General features: G+C 43.1%; 1 protein-coding gene across 1 annotated transcript in view; it reads left to right on the top strand.

Moving 5' to 3' along the window:
- The first annotated feature begins 2,440 nt into the window (after positions 1 to 2,440).
- Positions 2,441 to 21,210, top strand: part of LOC139274627 (interleukin-18 receptor accessory protein-like) — an 84,739-nt gene continuing 65,969 nt past the window's right edge. The window contains exons 1-3 of the mRNA XM_070891305.1: positions 2,441 to 2,463; positions 4,422 to 4,522; positions 7,038 to 7,293. Coding sequence (XP_070747406.1) covers positions 2,441 to 2,463; positions 4,422 to 4,522; positions 7,038 to 7,293 — 380 coding nt within the window. The remainder of the gene's footprint in view (positions 2,464 to 4,421; positions 4,523 to 7,037; positions 7,294 to 21,210) is intronic.

Here is a 21,210-nt window from a genome sequence, read left to right on the forward strand (position 1 = left end):
TATAAAACACTGGTTAGGCCACAGCTAGAGTACTGCGTGCAGTTCTGGTCACCGCATTACAGAAAGGATGTGATTACACTGGAGAGGGTACAGAGGAGATTTACGAGGATGTTGTTGGGAGTGGAGAATCATAGCTATGAGGACAGATTGGATAGGCTGGGTTTGTTTTTTATTGGAACAGAGGAGACTGAGGGGAGACCTCATTGAAGTGTATAAAATTATGAGGGGCCTAGATATAGTGGATAGAAAGGGCCTATTTCCCTTAGCAAAAGGGTCAACAACCACTGGGCATAAATTTAAAGTAATTGGTAGAAGGTTTAGAGGGGATTTGAGGGGAAATTGTTTCACACAGAGGGTTGTAGGGGCCTGGAACTCACTACCTGAAAAGGTGGTTGAGGCAGAAACCCTCACCACATTTAAAAAGTACTTGGATGTGCATCTGAAATGCTGTAGCCTGCGGGGTTGTGGACCTAGAACTGGAAAGTGGGATTAGGCTGGATAGCCTCTTGTTGGCCGGAATGGACACGATGGGCCGAAATGGCCTCCTTCCGTACTGTAAACTTCTATGATTCTATGATTCACTCAGGAATCCGTGGGGGAGTCGTGGGAAGGGCCAAAATGCATGAGGAAATTTGGGGGAACTTTGCTGCTGATTATATACTGAAGTTACACCAAAAATGGTGTGGACTTTCTGGGTCTCCAGCCCAACTGTACTGTGTCAGTCTCGATTATGTTACTCAAATCCTTGGATGGGAGACAAAAATAGAAAATGCTGGAGACACCCAGCAGGTCAGGCAGCATCCATCAAGAAAACATGAGTCAGTTGGCTTCTCAGGTATAAACCCTTCCTCAGAACTGGAAGATATTACAGAGGAATAGCTTTAAAGAAAGAATAGAACAAGGGAAAGGGAGAAGGAGAAAAACTCCCACACACAATGAAAGACCGAATGTCCTCTAAAGTGCTAAGATGGGAATCAGAAAGGGCAGAAGTGGTATGCACACAAAACAAAAGGAGGCATAATGAGAAAAATCAAATACACAAAAGACATTGTCTGAGTCACTGGGAGTGTATGAAGAGTTAAAGGGAGATAGATAAGTGGAATGGAAAGCATGAAAAACTGACAAAGTGGAGCAAGCTCCAAAGGCTTAGGAGCATGGTAGAAGAAGAAAATAGGTTAACACCACGGGTGCACACTACCCTATCAGCACAATGTTTTGATGGGGGTGGGGAAAATTCCAATACCTTGCACCAACTCGCTCACCTCCCCCGTCCTTGGAAACGATGATACACCTACCTGGAGTGGGACTTGGAGCCTTAACTTTTTGATTCAAAAACAAGGGTGCTCTCAAATTAGCTAAATTAGCACAGTTTATTGGGAGGCAATTGCGCTGCAGGATCTTGCCACGTCATTATGTTTTAAACTGTTCACTTGTAGCACAGTAGACATTTGGAAATTATGCTATTTAATTGAGCCCCTTAATCGTTTGTGGGAAACACTGCTTATTGGTCCAGATCAAATCTTTGATGCTGAAAGACAGACACCTTATGTTGCATGTTTGGTAACTGTTGCTAATTATCTGGCAAAGGGGACCTGCCCACATGCTAAACAGTGGCATTTACTCCTTAATATCAGTCACCTATTTGTCATTCTCAGCATCCTCTTCAGTCTAATTTGCAGTTAGAACATTCCAACCCGCCACCCCCCCCCAAATAGAATAGAAACTAAATCAAGAATATGTAAAGATAACAGAAAACATGGAGTTCCAAATTCTTCAAAAATAAAAGAGGATAAGTGATTTTCTACTTCTAAAACTTATGTTCACTTGGCTAACAGAGGAACAAAAGATAAATTAGGCTGCTGTCTGCCTGCTTCCTTTTCTTTTTTTTTTGTTGTTGTTAAAACTAAAGCTATAAAAAATGTTTTTTTAGAATGTGTAAAGTTACCACAGGAAACCATAAATATAAGGTTATAACTGTTGTTTTTTCCCTTTAGGAGTTATTTTGCTAAAAAAATGTCACACCTCACAGGTTATGTTATCTCAGGTCAGTGACTAGTTTCTCTGAAAAGGCAAGAAAATGACATACAGAAAATGTTTTACTTGTATTATTACTGATAGAAAAGAAAAACAAGCTGATAAATGTACATGATAAACTATGTTTATTTTTCATCCATTTTTCTTTTGATACTTTCTGACATTTCACTTGTTTGGAATAAATTTATAGTGTCACTATTGAGAGCAGGGATGATGCTTCTAATGCAGTGAAGCTTTTGTAGAAACCTTGGTTGCTTCTTGAAACCCGACTGTACTGATAAACTAGATAAAACAAACACAGCTATTTTAAAATGTTGTGGGCTAGAGGGTGGTTGTGCAGATCAAGATAAGTGTTCATGTGAAGGAAAAAGTCTTAGATGAACCTTTGAAAGTGTCAGTGCTTTTGATGGAAAAACAACAGAAAGGTAAGTAGTCTCCGTAATTTGAACATGCTTAAGATCTGTCGATATCTGCTTATTGATGATTGTTTCAATACAGGATGATCGATTGATTCTATATAAAAACCACAAGGCCTACAGATATTTTTCATAGGTCATATTTCGTTGTCAGTTGGATCAAGAAATAAACTGACCAGTATTGCTGTTGAATTTAGAAATATGCTTAGTTCAATATGCTTACTGTTACTTTTCTTGTTCGCAGAGCCATTTTAATAAAAGTCACACTTAAGTTAAAGATTTAAAGGGGTACTATCTTTCTGGGTAAAATTATTTGATGGATTTAATTTTGTTTAAATTAGCTTTTGGAAATAGCATTTGAATGCATTGTTGTGTTATTTATATATGAAAGCATTGTACAAAAATGGTACATGCTCTTCCAGCTCCCCTCTCTTCCCACAAAAGAGGTTGCCAGATATATTTTATTGTGATGACAATATCCCTTGAAATTAAAAGTTGCCATGAAAGTGATAATATTGCCATGGCCCAGTGTCGCTGGCTAAGCCTGCACCCCACAGAGGTGACCGTGTCTGAAAATGTGAGTTGAGTTAACTGTGCCATAGGTTACTGTGCCTGGGAGCACCTTGGAAATTATGGCTGGAACATCAGGCACCAGCACTATGGGGGGGGGAGCTGCAGGCTCCCCATAAAACACCATAGTTTTATTTTTAAGAGAACCTCCTTTGAAAAATTATCAATCAAACAGATGAAGCGGCATAAATGCCAAATGGTCCTGTTTCAAGGACAGTGCCACCCAGGTAAAAGTGTCATTTTGACATATGGGGGATGAAATTGTCTTCGGTGATTGTGCAAAACGAACAATATCGAAATGGCAGCCAGTTTTATACCCCGCCCGATTCTCTTTTCCACTGAAGAAAACAGTGAAGTGAAATTCCTGTCTTTGCTAACTTTAGTGAAGAAGTAAATTCAAAGAAAAAAAGCCAGAAACATATAATCAGATTTTAACTGAAAGCAACCTCATGGACAAGTGTCTCTAACCTCAAAGGATTCATTGTCACACATCCTTTAAGAGATGCATCTGCAGGTGCCTCAGTATCATTTTAAAAAGATTCTGGCGTGGGGTTTACTTTCTTATGACATATTTGATGAATCACACAAAATTTGGAGAGATTTCTAAAATTTCCAGTCGTTTGTTTATTACTGCAATTAACAGTTCATTGCAAGGTTTGAATTGTTTTGCAATCCTTAATTGGGAATATGTTTTACAGTTTACATTAACTGTGAGTGTATCTTAACCTTGATGAAATCTGCCTCAACATTTGTTGACAGTTGATTGTTCTGACTGTTTTTATGGAAGCAGTAATCAAATAAAAAAGATATTGAGATGTGATACTGATGTTTGATTCAGTGTCACTTGTTTCCACTTGCGGGTGAGTGCAAAACTAAAGGTCATAAATATAAGATAGTCACAAATAAATCCAATGGGGAATTTAGGAGAAACTTATTTACTCAGAGAGTGGTTAGAATGTGGAACTCGCTGGCACAAAGAGGCAACTAGCATAGATGCATTTAAGGGGCAGCTGCATAAGTACATGAGGGAGAAAGAGTTGGAAGGATTTGCTGAGATGGCTCGATAAAGATGGGTGGGAGGAGGCTTGTGTGGAGCATAAACACCAGCATAGGCTAATAGGGCTGAATAACCTGTTTATGTGCTGTCGATTCAATGTAACTTGATGTCACCTCGATGTATATACTGCATGCTGTAATCTGGTAGATTGTAGAAAGTTGAAATCCGTAATAGGCTGTAATTTAAATGGAGGAAAATGCACCACATTTTCTAGCATCTGAAGCATACAGTAAATATTTATGTGTGCTAAGTATTCTGTGTAATATATGATACATGTACAGGTACCAGTCTGACCGTTTACAATTGGTACCTGAGCTGCTGTTGTATTTTTATCTGAAATACAGGATGATTAGGAACTTTTGGATATTCTTTTTTACATTCACCATATCAGAATCGATGGGTGGAAACATCTTTTCATATCCTCTGGATTCTTCAAATTCTCCAGGTTAGATATCATTATTATTTCTTAACTATTCAAACACTCTTGAATTTAAGATAGAATTTATGAATTTGCACTCTTGGTTTGAAGCTTTGCTCATCGGGAGTATGTTCAAGCACAAAAGTCAGAACTGCTGAGAAAAAAGTCAACCAGGGCTCCTTCTCCAGATTACTAACCAATGACCTCATCTGAAAGTGCATACATGTAGATCTCAGGTGAGGACAGGATTGAAGCAGTCGTGATGCCTTTAATAGTCAAGTAGCTGGCTGATACTCACTGTGTGGACTCATATGTGAGGAATATTTGGTACTGGAGGATGGTTGACACTTATGGAACCATACTCCAGTGTCAGTCAATGTCTATGGAGCAGGATTTTAACCGACTGGTGTGGTTTTTCATCTGGCCAAATCAGTGCTACAGGGTGGTAACAGACTCAAAATGAGGTTAGTAGACTTATTGTCCTGGTAACACCAGTGCTCCGGCAACTACCACTTTTAAAAGGACCTTCCCTTGAGCGGGCGGAGCACCCATCTGTTACAGGTGGAAGTCCTCTTTATTATCCCTCCATGGCCTCGCCACTCCCTGTCTCTGTAACCTCCTCCAGCCCTACAAACCTCCACGATCTCTATGCTCCACCAATTCTGGCCTCTTGTGCATCCACGATTTTAATCGCTCCACCATTGGCGGCCGTGCCTTCAGCTGCCGAAGCCCTAAGCTCTGGAATTCTCTCCCTAAACTTCTCCATCTCTTTACCTCTCTCTACCTCCTGTAAGAGGCTCCTTGAAACCTACCTCTTTGACCAAGTCTGCCCTACTATCATCTTATGTGGTCAGTGTTAAATTTTGTTTGATAATGCTCCTGTAAAGTGCCTTGGGACGTTTTACCACGTTAAAGGCACTATATAAATACAAGTTGTTGTTGTTATGATGCAATTACAACTTTCCTTGATTTCCATATATGTCCTATGGTACTACTTCACAATAATATACTGGAGCTACATTGTGCAACAATGTGCAGACATCCTCCAGATAGTCAGAATAGTAGCCAGCAATGAATTCACATGCTGTGTAAGGGATTGCTTTGTTTGTTGTTTCTAGAGTATGTTTGGACCGAAGAGGTAATTTTTTTCTCCAGAATGTAGCTGAGAAGGAACTGCAGAGCCCAGTCAGTGAAACGGAATTAATGAATTTGCCGCTGAGCCATTATGCAGAAATATCGCATGATCCACAGCTGGACTCACAAACTTAAAAAAAATAATTTCTAATGATTTAAGTGGTTCATTAGCTGTTTAAAATGAAGGGTCATTGACTCGGGTGCATCATGATTGGACGTTTCTATTGTTTCCATTCATTAAATTGTTATTCACAAAGATTGCTCATTTAAAAACCACACAAACTCACAGGGTGTAAAATGCAACTTTGGCAGGGCAGTAAAAAGGCAGTGGTGGATCAACCGGCTGTTATACACCCGTCTGATTTTCCTTTCCTTGACGTCAATGTCCATTGTGCACCAGTTGAAATATTACCCCCAAAGAGTGAAGTTTAGCCCTTATGGCGTTGGATAGAAAAATTCTTGGGCCAATAGCCTTTTCCTATAACTAGAAATTATCACTGGAGATTCTGGGAAACACCGTGGAAATTCTACCTCCCGCCCGCCCTTCATTGGCAGCAACAAAAGGTGCATTGACCATGTTTTATTTAAGCAGAACAAATGAGCATTGACATTTCGATACAAGGTCCGAACAAAATAAAAGTTACATTTTCTGCATAGAATCAGAAAATCATAGAAATTTACAGCACTGAAGAAGGCCATTCGGCCCATTATGTCCGTGCCGGCCAACAAAGAGCCGTCCGGCCTGATCCCATTTTCCAGCTCTTAGTCCCTAGCCCTGTAGGTTACAGATCTTCAAGTGCACATCCAAGTATTTTTTAAATGTGGCAAAGGTTTCTGCCTCTACCACCCTTTCAGGCAGTGAATTCCAGATGCCCACCACCCTCTGGGTGAAAACATTTCCCCTCAAATCCCCTCTAACCCTCCTATTAATTACTTTAAACCTCCTACTAATTACTTTCTTGTATGGAAACAAAAAAAACAACAGTACGTGGTGACAGTGCCCCTCTTTCATGTGATTTATAAAACTGGGGGAGTTACTTTCCAGTAATATATATGAAATTGGTTAGAGTGATTCTTTGATACAATATATGTAAAGGTAGTTGGAGTGACTCTGCCGAAAATGCCAAAGGGTTTCAGTAACATTTCCAAAAGCTAGCTTGTGCTTAATAAATGTTAATCATTCTGCATAATTACATCCAATGGTTGTTATAAATGTATTAAGATTAGGGATCAAGGGGTATGGCGAGAAAGCAGGAATGGGTACTGAAGTTGCATGTTCAGCCATGAACTCATTGAATGGCGGTGCAGGCTCGAAGGGCCGAATAGCTTACTCCTGCACCTATTTTCTATGTTTCTCTATGTTTCTATTTATCTGAACAGTAAATCTTCAACATTATTTTCCATGCAGATTGTTTTGCAAAAGCACCAGAGCGGTACTACTATGCATTTGCAGGAGATTCTTTTGAATTGACATGTGAGCCAGATAATCTCAGAGATAATAATTCCATGAACTATGCGAATGAATCATTATGGTACAGACAAGACAAGGAAGAAAATTCCCCACAAGTTAATGGCTGGAATGAAGTTATCAGTCAGAGAGGAAAAAACTTCTTATTTCCATCGATCAGCATTGCTGATTCTGGCACTTACCTCTGTTTTCTCAGGTATGGGAAATAATCTTAAAGTTCTGATATCCAACTCACCAATAATCACCAATGGGTTTATTACTTTTGGTTCTAAATCATATTTTCTGAGGATTTCAAGACTATTGTAATTCATACAATACCAAGTGTGGCTTAAATATATATGTCAGGGGAATGAAATAAAATTAGTGAACTTTGCTGATTTTATCTGTAAGTGGTCAAGTAAGATAGTCAATCATAGGAACATAGCAACAGGAACAGGAGTAGGACATTCAGTCTCCCGAATCTGTTGTGTCATTTAATTAGATTATGGCTGATCTGTACCTTAACTCCATTTACCCGCCTTTTAACCATATCCCTTGACCCAGCATCCGCAGCTTTTAGCCACACAGCACTGCCCCCCAGTCATCAAGATCCACGGCCTGGCCCTGGACAATGTGGACAATTTCCCATACCTCGGGAGCCTCTTATCAACAAGAGCAGACATTGACAACGAGATTCAACACCGCCTCCAGTGCGCCAGTGCAGCCTTCGGCCGCCTGAGGAAAAGAGTATTCGAAGACCAGGACCTCAAATCTGCCACCAAGCTCATGGTCTACAGGGCTGTAGTAAGACCCACCCTCCTGTATGGCTCAGAGACATGGACCATATACAGTAAACACCTCAAGTCGCTGGAGAAATACCACCAATGATGTCTCCGCAAGATCCTACAAATCCCCTGGGAGGACAGACGCAACAACATTAGCATCCTTGACCAGGCCAACATCCCCAGCATTGAAGCACTGACTACACTTGATCAGCTCCACTGGGCAGGCCATATTGTCCGCATGCCAGACCAGAGACTCCCAAAGCAAGCGCTCTACTCGGAACTCCTTCACGGCAAAGGAGCCAAAGGTGGGCAGAGGAAACGTTACAACGACACCCTCAAAGCCTCCCTGATAAAATGCAACATCCCCACTGACACCTGGGAGTCCCTGGCCAAAGACCGCCCTAAGTGGAAGAAGTGCATCCGAGAGGGCGCTGAGCACCTCAAGTCTCATCACCGAGAGCATGCAGAAATCAGCTCAGGCAGCGAAAGGAGCGTGTGGCAAACCTGTCCCACCCTCCCTTACCCTCAACGACTATCTGTCCCACCTGTGACAGGGACTGTGGTTCTCGTATTGGACTGTTCAGCCACCCAAGGACTCATTTTAAGAGTGGAAACAAGTCTTCCTCGATTCCAAGGGACTGCCTATGATGATGATGACCCAGCATCCACAGTTTTTAGGGGGAGCGAGTTCCAGATTTCCACTACCTTTTGTGTGGAAAAAGTGCTTCCTGATTTCACTCTTGAATGGCCTAGCTCTAATTTTAAGATCGTTCTGGATTCCTCCGCCAGCAAATATAATTTATTTGTATCTAGCCTATTGAATCCTTTTATCATTTTAAACATCGCACTTAGATCACTCCTCAATCTTCTGTGTTCAAGGCAATACAAGCCACGTTTATACAACCCGTCCTCATAATTTAACCTTCTAAGCTGAGAATTGTTGGCTCACTATATCTGTATGCATTGTAATGGGTGGGGGAATTTTTGGTGAAATTCCCTTGCGTTTGGGCCAGCTTCACCCACAAATTTTATGTGCAAGTGGGGTGTGAACAGACAGCAGGCATTGAATTTCCTGTAAGAGAAAAGAAAGGCATAACCATGAGGCAATTCCTCTTCAAGCTGCACTGTTGTAAATTGTAAAACTTCTGTTGTCCTAGCTTGGTTCTGGCAGACATGTCAAACATCTACTCTTCACACACAAGTCAGCATTCCGAGGCCATTGTCTGCTTGCTTGTGTTACTGCTCCCCACTCCACCCCTTCTAACTGCAATCCTGACTCCAGTTTTCCACGCTGTCCCAGCTCCTACCAGATGCTGCTCCTGCTTCAGAGATGGAATGCTCTATAAATGGCAAACCTTGCAACAGTTCTGTTAACCCCTGAACTCTTCCCAGGAACAGTGATGATTTCGCAGGTGTGTTCCTGATTGCAGTCGACAAGAATCACTAAGTATAGGCAAAACATTCCCCAGACAGATGGGCATATGAAAGGAGAGAAAAAAGTCAATCATTACTCAGTAGTGAGCTAATGGGGAGTTTGAGATGAAAGGAGAGGCTGGAGGAATGTAAAAAGTTGAGCCAAGGACAGCTGGATTGGCAATAGAGGAGAAGGAATTTTGTTTCATCTGAATGAGGGTAGAGGTAGAATCATAGAGGGAGAAATTCGCATGACTTGCAAGGCGCTAATGGGACACAAACCATTTCTCACCCAGGGGGCACAGTGGGGGGGGGCAGTTGTGGGGCAGGGCACCCTCCTGCGCGGGAGTTAGCAGAGGTGCAAAACCGATAGTGCCCCGGGCCGCTGCACCTCCTGCAATGACCTCATTGCCGTGCGCAATGATTCATTTTCGCCTTGCGGCACAAATTGGCCAGTGCTCCATGAGGCCGCCGCAAGTGGAGTCATCACAGGATTGGGAGGAGTGGAGATGTCATGGTGTTGGGATAAACGGGGATGTCTTGGAATTTGTGGAGTGGAGATATCTTGGAGTTGGTGGAGTGGAGATATCTTGGAGTTGGGGGAGTGGAGATATCTTGGAGTTGGGGGAGTGGAGATATCTTGGAGTTGGGGGAGTGGAGATATCTTGGAGTTGGGGAAGTGGCGATATCTTGGAGTTGGGGGAGTGGCGATATCTTGGAGTTGGGGGAAGCAGAGACATTGCGGGGCTGGGAGGAGCGGAGACATCATTGAGTTAGGGGAGTTAATGCATTGTGGAGTTAGGCTGAGCAATGACATTGCTGGAGAGAGGTAGGGGTCAGATCGATTGGGGGTTGGGGGTGTTACAGGGTTTGCTTGTTGGGACTGAAAGTAATGAAACGTCCCAAAGCGCTTCACAGGAGTATTATGAGACAAAACATTTGAAATCAGGACACATAAGGAGCGTCTTGAAGGAGGAAAGAGAGGCAGAGAGGCGGAAAGGTTTAGACAGGGAATTACAGATCTTAGGGCGCTTAAGCAACAGAAGGCAAGGCCACCAATGGTTAAGTGATTATAATCAGGGATGCTCAAGAGGGCAGAATTAGAGGAGCGCAGACATCTCGGGGGGTTATGCAGCTGGAAAAGATTACAGAGGTAGGGAGGGGCGAGGCTATGGGGGGATTTGAAAACAATGATGAGAATTTTGAAATCGAGGAGTTGCTTAACTGGGAGCCTATGTAGGTCAGTGAGCACAGGGAGATGGGTGAGCGGGAATTGGTGCGAATTAGGACACGGGCAGCCAAGTTTTGGATCACCTCTAGTTTACATAGGGTAAAATGTGAGAGGCCAGCCAGGAGTGTGTTGGAATAGTCAAGTCTAGAGGTAACAAAGGCATGGATGAGGGCTTCAGCAGCGGATGAAGGGTTATAGGGGCGTGCAGGGAAGTGGACCTGAGTCCATGATCGGATCAGCCATGATCATATTAAATGGTGGAGCAGGCTCGAGGGGTCTTGTGGCCTATTCCTGCTCCTATTTTTTATGTTCTTATAAGTTTGGCCCAGTGGGCTCGGGGAAGGAAGGGAAGAGGCAGAGGTGGCCGAATGGATGGTCTCAATCTTAGAGACAAAAAAGTCCACGAGCTCCTCACACTTATTGTCGGAGGTGAGGGTGGAGACTGAACTGCCCTGCCTCTAGTTATTTGACCATGAACTAAACGATGAACTATTTGACTATGAAATAAACTTAAAAATAGAAGACAAAAACATTCACTGGCTACTCACCAATCAGCTGTTTCCCTTGAGCCAACGTCACACTTTTGATTTTTGCCTCTGTTGTAATACAAAGCACTACAAATAGTGTGGACAAAAAGTTGTAACTCCTTCCCCTCTTCTCCGAATTCCCACTCTTTCCAAATTCCCAAATAAACCACACTGTTTAAGTCCACTCCCTTTAAGACTGCTCTGTGCAGACTGGGTTTCGGAGCTTGAACGGCGGCTGGAGTCACTGTGGTGCAAGCGCGAGGCTGAGAATTTCGTGGATAGCATGTTTCTAGAGGTGGTCACCCTGCAGCTAAAGAGTGTGCAGGCGGAGAGGAAGTGGGTGACCACCAGACAAAAGAGGGGCACAAGGCAGGTAGGACAGGAATCCCCTGAGTGCATCTCGCTCTCCAAACAGTATTCTGTTCTGAGTACTGGTGAGGGCTATGGTGCCTCTGGGGAGTGCAACCAGAGCCAAGTCCCAGGTGGCTCAGCTGCACAGGGGAGTAGGAAGAAGAATCGAAGAGCAAGAATGGTAGGGGATTCGATAGTCAGGGGAGCAGACAGGTGTTTCTCCGGCTGCACACGTGACTCCAGGATGGGATGTTGCCTCCCTGGTGCCAGGGTCAACGATATCACCGAGCAGCTGCAAGACATTCTGGGGGGAGAGGGTGAACAGCCAAAGGTCGTGGTCCATATCGGTACCAATAACATAGGTAGAAAGAGGGATGAGGTCCTGCAGGCAGAGTTTAGGGAGCTAGGAGAGAGATTAAAAAGCAGGACTTCAAAGGTAATCTCATCTTTGGGTTACTGCAGGTGCCACGTGCTAGTGAGTACAGAAATATGAGGATAGAGAAGATGAATGCATGGCTGGAGAGATGGTGCAGACGGGAGGACTTTAAATTCCTGAGGCATTGGGAACGTTTCTGGGGGAGGTGGGACCTGTACAAGGTTACAACATTAGCAGTTCTCCAGTCTTCTGGCACCACACCACAGACAGAGAGAACTGAAAAATGATGGTCAGAGCCTCTGCTATTTCCTCTTTTGCTTCTCTTAACAGCATGGGAGACATTTCATCCAGGCTTGGGGATATATCTACTTTCATAGCTGCTAAGCCCCTTAATACTTCCTCTTTCACTATCTAATATTTCGCACTCCTCCTCCTTCATTGCAAAGTCTGCATCGCCACTCTCTTTTGTGCAAACAGATGCAAAGTATTCATTAAGAATCATACCCACATCTTCTGCCTCCATACACAGATTTCCTTTATGGTCTCTAATAGTTCCCACTCTTTCTCTAGTTATCCTCTTGCTCTTAATGTATTTATAAAACATCTTTGAGTTTTCCCTGATTTTACTCACCAACATTCTTTCATGCTCTCTCGTTGCTTTCCTGATATCTTTTTTAATTGCCCCCCTGCACTTTTTATACTCCGAAAGTCTGCAGTATTGAGTTCTCAGAATATGTCATAAACTCCCTTTGTTTTCTTTATCTTGCCCTATATGTTCCTTGACATCCAGGGGGCTCTAGCTTTATTAGCCCCACCCTTTTTTTTTAAGGGAACATACTTGCTCTGAACCCTCAGGATCTCCCACTGCTCTGACACTGATTTACCATGAAGTAGCCATATCTAGTCCACTTTGGCCAAATCCCATCTTAGCTCAGCAAAATTGGCTTTACCCCAATTGAGAACTTTTTTTTCCTGGTCCACCTTTGTCCTTTTCCATAGCTACCCTAAATCTTACTGAATTATGAGGCAAATACATTCTTCCTTTGATAAGAAGACCAAAACTGTGCACAGTACTCCAGGTGTGGTCTCACCAACACTTGTACAAGACTTCATACTCTTATAATCCAACCCCTTGTCATAAAGGCCAACATGCCATTTGCCTTCCTTATTCCTTGCTGTACCTGCATGCTAGCTTTCTGTGTTTCTTGCATGAGGACATCCAAATCTCTCTGAAAACCAACATTTAAAAGTTTCTCATCATTTAAAAAATATTCTGTTTTTCTATTCTTCCTACCAAAGTGAATAACCTCATATTTCTCCACATTATACTCGACCTGGCAGCTTACTGCCCACTCACTTAATCTATCTGTATCCCTTAGCAAACTCTTTATATTCTCTTCACAGCTTACTGTTCCACCTAGTTTTGTATCATCAGCAAACTTGGATACATTACAATCAAACCCTTCATCTAGGTCATTAATATAAATTGTAAATAGCTGAGGCCCCAGTACTGATCCTTATGGCACACCACAAGTTACAGCCTGCCAACTTGAATAAAAACCGTTTATCCCCACTCTCTTTTTTCTGTCCATTAACCAATCCTCTATCCATGCTACTATGTTACCCTCCAACCCCATGAGCCCTTATCTTGCGTAATAACCTTTTATGTGGCACCTAATCGAATACCTTTTGGAAATTCAAATATACTACATCCACTGGTTCCCCTTTATCTACCCTACTAGTTACATCCTCAAAAAACTCTAATAAGTTTGCCAAACACAATTTCCCTTTCATAAAACCATGCTGACTCTGCCTAATCATGTAATGATTTTCTAAGTGTCTTGACACCACTTTCTTAACAATGGATTCCAGCATTTTCCCGATGACTGATGTCAGGCAAACCGACCTGTAATTTCCTATTTTTTCTCTCTCTCCTTTCTTGAATAGCGGTGTTAGATTTGCTACCTTCCAATCTGCTGGGACCATTCTAGAATCTAGAGAATTTTGGAAGATCAAAACCACTATCCCCGCAACCACCTATTTTAGAACCCTACGATGTAGGCCATCAGATCTAGGGGATTTGTCCGCTTTTAGTCCCTTTAGTTTCTCTAGTACTTTTTCTCTACTTATATTAATTACGCAATATTCCTCACCCTCATTAGACCCTTGGTTCCTCGCCATTTTTGGTATGCTTTTTGTGTCTTCTACTGAGAAGACAGATACAAAATATTTGTGTAACGTTTCTGCCATTTCCTTATTGCCCATAAAAATTTCTCCTGTCTCAGCCTCTACGTGACTAACATTTACTTTTGCTACTCTCTTCCTTTTTACATACTTTTATAAGCTCTTACAATCTGTTTTTATATTTCTTGCTAGTTTTCTCTCAAATTCTATTTTTTCCCTTTTATCAATTGTTTGGTCATCCTTTGCAAGTTTCTGAAACTCTCCCAATCCTCAGGCTTATTACTATTCTTCGGAACATCATAAGCTTCTTCTTTCAATCGAATGCTATCCTTAACTTCTTTAGTTAACCATAGATGGATCACTTTTCCCATGAAGTTTTTATTTCTCAATGGAATGTATTTTTAAGAACATAAGAAATAGGAGCAGGAGTAGGCCCTACGGCCCTTAGAGCCTGCTCCGCCATTCAATAAGATCATGATTGATCGTCTCAAGGAGAAAGTTGAGCAACAACTCAAAAGGCTAGAGACTGAGAACATTATTTCTAAGGTAGATCTATTGTAATTGAGCTACACCCATTGTTGTTGTACCTAAGTCCGATGGTAAGATAAGATTGTGTGGTGATTATAAAGTAACCGTAAACCGGGTTCTAGAGGGTAATCTCCCCAATACATTGCCAAATGTAGAAGATTTGTTCACAACACTGACAGGTGGTCAGATCTTCTCAAAGTTGGATCTTACAAATGTATACTTGCAACTTGAACTAAATGAAGGGTCCAAGTCATGCTTCACGATAAATACTTATCTAGGCCTATATCGGTTTAAGTGGAGCCCGTCCCGATGGAACAGCTCCCTCTTTCCCCATATTGATGCCACATGAATTGAAACCCCTTCTTCCCACACAACTCTTTGAACCATGCATTTCGCCTCCTTTTACCTGCCAGCTTTCCCGAGTCCTGGGAAACCCAACCGACATGTGTTATCAATAGAAACATTGTTAAAATGGAGCCACACAGCTTCCTTAAATGGTTTCAATGACCCATCGCCCCTCGTCCTCCTTCTGTTAAAATCGGAAGTGGGTGGATACAAGGTGGCTTGGGTTTGGACTTGAAATGTTTGACATGTTAACTTCCCATCCAAACCAAACTCACCTATTTTTAGGGGTTAAAAATTATGCCCATAAATGAATACAGCACAGAAGGAGGCCATTCAATCCATCATGCCTGTGCTGGGTCTTTAATAGAGTTATTCAATTAGTCCCACTCCTCTGCCCTTTCCCCATAGCCCTGCAAATTTTTTCACTTCAAGTATTTATTTAACACCCTTTTGAAAGTTATTATTGAATCTGCTTGCACCGCCCTTTCAGACAGTGCGTTCCAGATCATAATAACTCGCTGTGTAAAAAATATTCTCCTCATCTCACGTCTGGTTCTTTTGCCAATCATCGTAAATCTGTGCCCTCTGGTTGGCAAACTTGCTGCCACTGAAAATAGTTTCTCCATACACTATCAAAACCCTTCATCATTTTGAACATCTCTATTAAATCTCTCAAAGCTTGCGGGAGTGTGGGGGGAGTCAAAGATAGGGGCAATCGGGCAGGGTGTATAACGAGGTTAACTTGTTGGGCCTGGAGGAAACACTCCTGCTCCTCCTGGTCCAAAAACAATGATGGAAATGTACTTACCTCATGCATCCGCCCCTTCCTGCCTCCTTTTGCCTGTCAGGTTTGCTGAGTGCTAGGAAACCCGACCTTCATGTGTTAAAAATTAAAAATCCAGTTTAAATGGAGGTAAACAGCTTCCTCAAAAGCTTTAACTGACCAACCCGCCTCCTGAGAGTAGATTGGTTGCCGCCCCCCAACCCCATCCAGCAAAACCGGAAGTATGCGGATTGGAGTCTGATTTGAGATTTAAATTTGAAGGTTAAAATTTCTTCCCACAGAGTACAAAAGAAGTTATGATAAACCTTTCTAAATCATTGGTTAGACCACAGCTAGAGTATTGTATCCAATTCTTGGGACTACACTTTAGAAAGGATGTCAAGACCATGAGACAATGCAGAAGAGATTTACTAGGAATTGTACCAGGGAAGTGGGAATTTAGTTATCAGGAGAGATTAGTGAAGCGAGGATTATTCTCCTTAGACCAAAGAAGGTTGTGGGGAGATTTAATAGCGGTGTTAAAAATTATGAAGGGTTTCAATAGAATAAATAAGGAGAAACTATTTGAACTGGCAGGAGGGTCAATAACCAGGGGACACAAATGTAAAATAATTGGCAAAAAAGCCAGGGGGATGCGGAGAAATCTACTTATGCAGTAAGTTGTTGTGATCTGAAAAGCACTGCCTGAAAGGGTAGTGGAAGCAGATTCAATAGTAACTTTCAAAAGGGAATTGGATATACACTTAAAAAAGAAAAAAATTCAGTGTTATGGAGAAAGAGCAGGGGAGTGGGACTTGTTAAATAGCTCTTTCAGAGAGCGGGCACAGCCATGATGGGCCGAATGACCTCCTTCTGTGATGTATGATTCTATGGGGGGAAATTTGGTACGGGGGCAGTAACACTCAGGCGCAGAAGCCTCGTCTCTCACAAGAAATTGGAGTTACCACCCCCGAAAGGAAGTGGAGCGCTCGGCGGACATGTCAGTAGCAGGCCACAGCGCTATGCACTGAGCTGTATAGTGCTGCCACGTAGGAGGGACTCTTCCCTTAATGAAAGGGAAGGGCCCAATCTGCAAACACTGCATTACAAAAAGTCATCGCTGGTGCAGCGGAAAGAGCGCTACGGGTTATCACCGCCACTAAACTCCCAACAAATTTAGCAGGAATCTTTAACGGCGCCGCACTCGTTTACAAAGTCGTTTGTGCCCCCCTAGAATTTCTAGGTTTATGATTCTAAAATAAAAAGTCTAGCATATGAAATGCAAAAGGTAAGGCTGAAACCAGAAGAGCCGAGTGAACAATCTATCTCGGCCTCTTCCTGAGATTCCCACCATCACAGAAGCTAATCTTCAGCCAATTCGATTCACTCTATGTGATATCAAGAAAAGACTGAGCGCACTGGACACAGCAAAGGCTATGGGCCCCGACAACATCCCAGTTGTCGTGCTGAAGACTTGTGCTCCAGAACTAACCGTGCCTCTAATCAAACTGTTCCAGTACAGCTGCAACACTGGCATCTACCCGACAAAGTGGAAAATTGCCCAGGTTGGTCCTGTTCACAAAAGCAGGACAAATCTAATCTAGCCAATTACCACTCCATCAGTCAACTTTCAATCATCAATAAAGTGATGAAAGGTGTCATCGACAGTGCTATCAAGCGGTACTTGCTCACCAATAACCTGTTCACCGATGTTCAGTTTGCTTTCCGCCAGAACCACTCAGCTCCAGACCATATTACAGTCTTGGTCCAATCATGGACAAGACATCTAAATTTCAGAGATGAGGTGAGAGTGACAGCCTTTGACGTCAAGGCAGCATTTGACCAAGTGTGGCATCAAAGAGCCTTAGTAAAATTGAAGTCAATGGGAATCAGGGGGAAAACTCTCCACTGGCTGAAGTCATATCTACCACAAAGGAAGATGGTTGTGGTTGATGGAGGCCAATTGTCACAACCCCAGGTCATTGCTGCAGGAGTTCCTCAGGGCAGTGTCCTAAGCCCAACCATGTTCAGCTGCTTTAATGACCTTCCCTGCATCATAAGGTCAGAAGTGGAGATGTTCGCTGATGACTGCACAGTGTTCAGTTCCATTCGCAACTCCTCAGATAATTAAGCAGTCCGTGCTCGCATGCAGCAAAAATCTGGTCAACATTCAGGCGTGGGCTGATAATTGGCAAGTAACATTCATGACACAATAGTGGCAGGCATTGACAATCTCCAATAGGTGAAAGTCTAATCACCTCCCCTTGACATTCAACAGCATTACTGTTGTGTATGCAATAACTCAATAGACTAAATACTGTAAACTCTGAACAGGTACAAACCTGGCTGTACTTAATAGGGCCCAAAGTGATTACATTCCAAGATGGCTGGCCTTTTATACTTGTGCCGCACACATGTGTGCACAGCCCAATGACCTCCGACAATGGCGCCACCTTGTGGTTAGTAAACCCAAGCATACATACATGACAATATCCCCTTTTAAGATATTAGTATATTAGTAACGGTATTTTTACAAATTGAGACAGTCCGGGGCTTTCCGCTCCCAAGTTCAACTCGAGCCTTGGGTGAGCATTCTGAGTCTGTTATGATTGGGGGCTGGGTAGCCGATCTGATGGGAGTGGCAATGACCACATCAGGGATTGAAAGTCCAGATTCAGTGACCATGTCAGTGATTGAAAGTCCAGATTCATTGATGACAGCGGAGTCCTCTGATGACTGAGGGTAGGTTGGTTGGTCACTGATTGTGTATTCCTCAGACTGTTCCGGTTCATCCGTGTGCCGCAGCTTTATCTGATCGACATGTTTCCTGTATGTCTGCCCAGTCTTGAACTTAATGATAAACACTCTGTTACCCTCCTTGGCCATAACAGTACCGGCGATCTATTTGGGATCGTGACCATAATTCAGTACATACACAGGATCAATGATAGAAATGTTGCGTGACACAGTAGTGCGATCATGATACCCTTGCTGACTTTGACGTCTGTATTCGACACGATTATTCAAGTCAGTGTGGACGAGAGAGAGCCTGGTCTTGAGACCTCTCTCCATCAATAGTTCAGCAGGGGAGACCCCGGTAAGCATATGGAGTCTTGTCCTGTAACTAAGCAATATGCGTGACAAGCGAGTTTGCAGTGAACCTTGAGTTACACGTTTCATACTCTGCTTGATGGTTTGGACTGCACTCTCTGCTTGTCCATTGCATGCGGGTTTGAATGGTGCTGACCTCACATGTTTGATGCCATTGAGCTTCATGAACTCTTGAAACTCCATGCTGGTGAAGCAAGATCAGTTGTCGCTTACAAAGATGTCAGGCAGATTTTGCCTAGCAAACATGACATGAAGGCTCTCAATGGTAGCTGTGAATGTGCTGGATGACATGATGGTACTCTCTATCCACTTGGAATAAGCATCAACCACAACTAAGAACATCTTTGCCAGGAAGGGACCTGCAAAGTTGATGTGGATCCTGGACCATGGTTTAGATGGCCACGGCCACAGACTCAGCAGCGATTCCGCTGGTGCTTTACTAAGCTGCATGCAAGTGTTGCACTAATGCATTCCAGATCAGAGTCAATTCCAGGCCACCATACATGAGACCTGGCAATGGCTTTCATCATGACAATACCAGGATGTGTGCAATGTAGATCAGGCACAAATTTCTCTCTGCCTTTCTTGGGCATAACAACATGATTACCCCACAGTATACAATCTGATTGATAGTTCGTCTTTGAGACGGATGTAAGATTTGGTCTCCTCACACATTTGTTTGGGTATGGCAGACCAATCACCACTAAGGATACAACGTTTCACAACTGATAATATCGGGTCCTGGCTGATCCAGGTCTTAGCTTGTTGGGTCGTGACAGGGGTTCCTTCACTTTCAAAAGCATCCATGGCTAACAGTAGGTCTGCCGGTTGTGGCGTTTTCACCTCCGATGTGGGCAACGGCAGACGGCTCAATGCATCGGCACAATTCTCAGTGCCAGGTCTATGGCGAATGACATAATCATAGGCAGATAATGGATGCGGGACGATGCATTGGTATTGATACCTTTGTTTTCTGAAAACAATTAAATGAGTAGCTTGTAATCTGTTTCCAGTTCAAACCGAAGACCAAACAGGTACTGATGCATCTTTTTAACCCCATACACACAGGCTAGTGCTTCTTTCCCGACTATGCTGTAAGTTATTTCCGCCTTTGACAAACTTTTTGAAGCATATTGAATAGGTTGTAATTTGCCCGACTCATTAGCTTTTGGAGCACGTAATCAACTCCATATGACGAAGCATCACAGGCCAATACTAGACACTTACACAGATCATAATGTACCAGCAGCTTGTTAGAACAATGCAGATTAGTAGCACCCCAAACCCAGTTGTCGCCTTTTCTTAGCAGCATGTGCAGTGGCTCTAATAAGGTGTTCAATCTAAGTAAGAAATTACCGAAGTAGTTGAGTAGACCAAGGAACGAATGCAGCTCCATCACATTCTGAGGCCTGGGTGCATTTTTGATGGCTTTGGTTTTCAAGTCCGTAGGCCTGATACCGTCAGCAGCAATTTTCCTCTCCAGGAATTCAACTTCCGGTGCCATGAAGATGCACTTTGAGCATTTCAGTCTGAGTCCCACTTTGTCCAGACGATGTAGAACCTCTTCCAGGTTGTTCAGATGTTCGGTGGAGTCACGACCTGTGACCAGTATGTCATTTTGGAACACAACGATTCTGGGGACAGACTTCAGTAGACTCTTCATGTTCCTCTGAAATATGGCTGCAGCCAATGAATTCCAAAGGGGCACCTGTTGTAGATATACAGTCCTTTATGAGTGTTGATGCAGGTAAGTTTCTTTGACGTGTCGACCAGCTCCTGTGTCATGTAGGCCGACATCAGATCCAGTTATGTGAATGACTTCCCCCCGGCTAGCATTGCAAACAGGCCATCAGCCTTCAGTAATGGGTATTTGATCCTGTTTCGAAACTCGGTTGATTGTAAGCTTGTAGTTTCCACAAATCCTGACAGTCCCATCACTTTTCAACACGGGAACAATGGGGCTGGCCCATTCATTAAATTTGACCAGTGATATGATACCTTCACGCTGGAGTCTGTCCAGTTTGATTTCGACCTTCTCCCTCATCATGTATGGAACTGCCCAAGCTTTATGATGGATGGGTCTTGCATCTGAGTCCAGGTGGATCTGCACCTTGGCTCCCGTGAAATTGCCGATGCCTGGTTCAAACAGCGAGGTGAACTTGCTCAGCACTTGAGCACATGGAGTATCCTCCGACGACGACAGTGCTTTGATCTCATTCCAGATCCATTTGATTTTTTCTAACCAGTTCTTGCCGAACAGCATTGGACCATTGTCTGGAACAATCCATAATGGTAAATCGTGAACCGCACCATCAAACGACACCTTGATTACTGCACTGCCAATCACCGTTATGAGTTCTTTAGTGTACGTACGCAACTTGGCATTGACTGGACTCAGCTTAGGCATCACAGCGTTAGTATCCCACAGCCGAATGTCCTCTGGCTCATTATTGATTGACTCGCTCCCGTGTCCAATTCCATCGATACCAGCACACCATTAAGTTTTACATTAATCATTAT

This window comes from Pristiophorus japonicus, chromosome 10 (genome assembly GCF_044704955.1).
Source record: "Pristiophorus japonicus isolate sPriJap1 chromosome 10, sPriJap1.hap1, whole genome shotgun sequence".
Classification (NCBI taxonomy): domain Eukaryota; kingdom Metazoa; phylum Chordata; class Chondrichthyes; family Pristiophoridae; genus Pristiophorus; species Pristiophorus japonicus.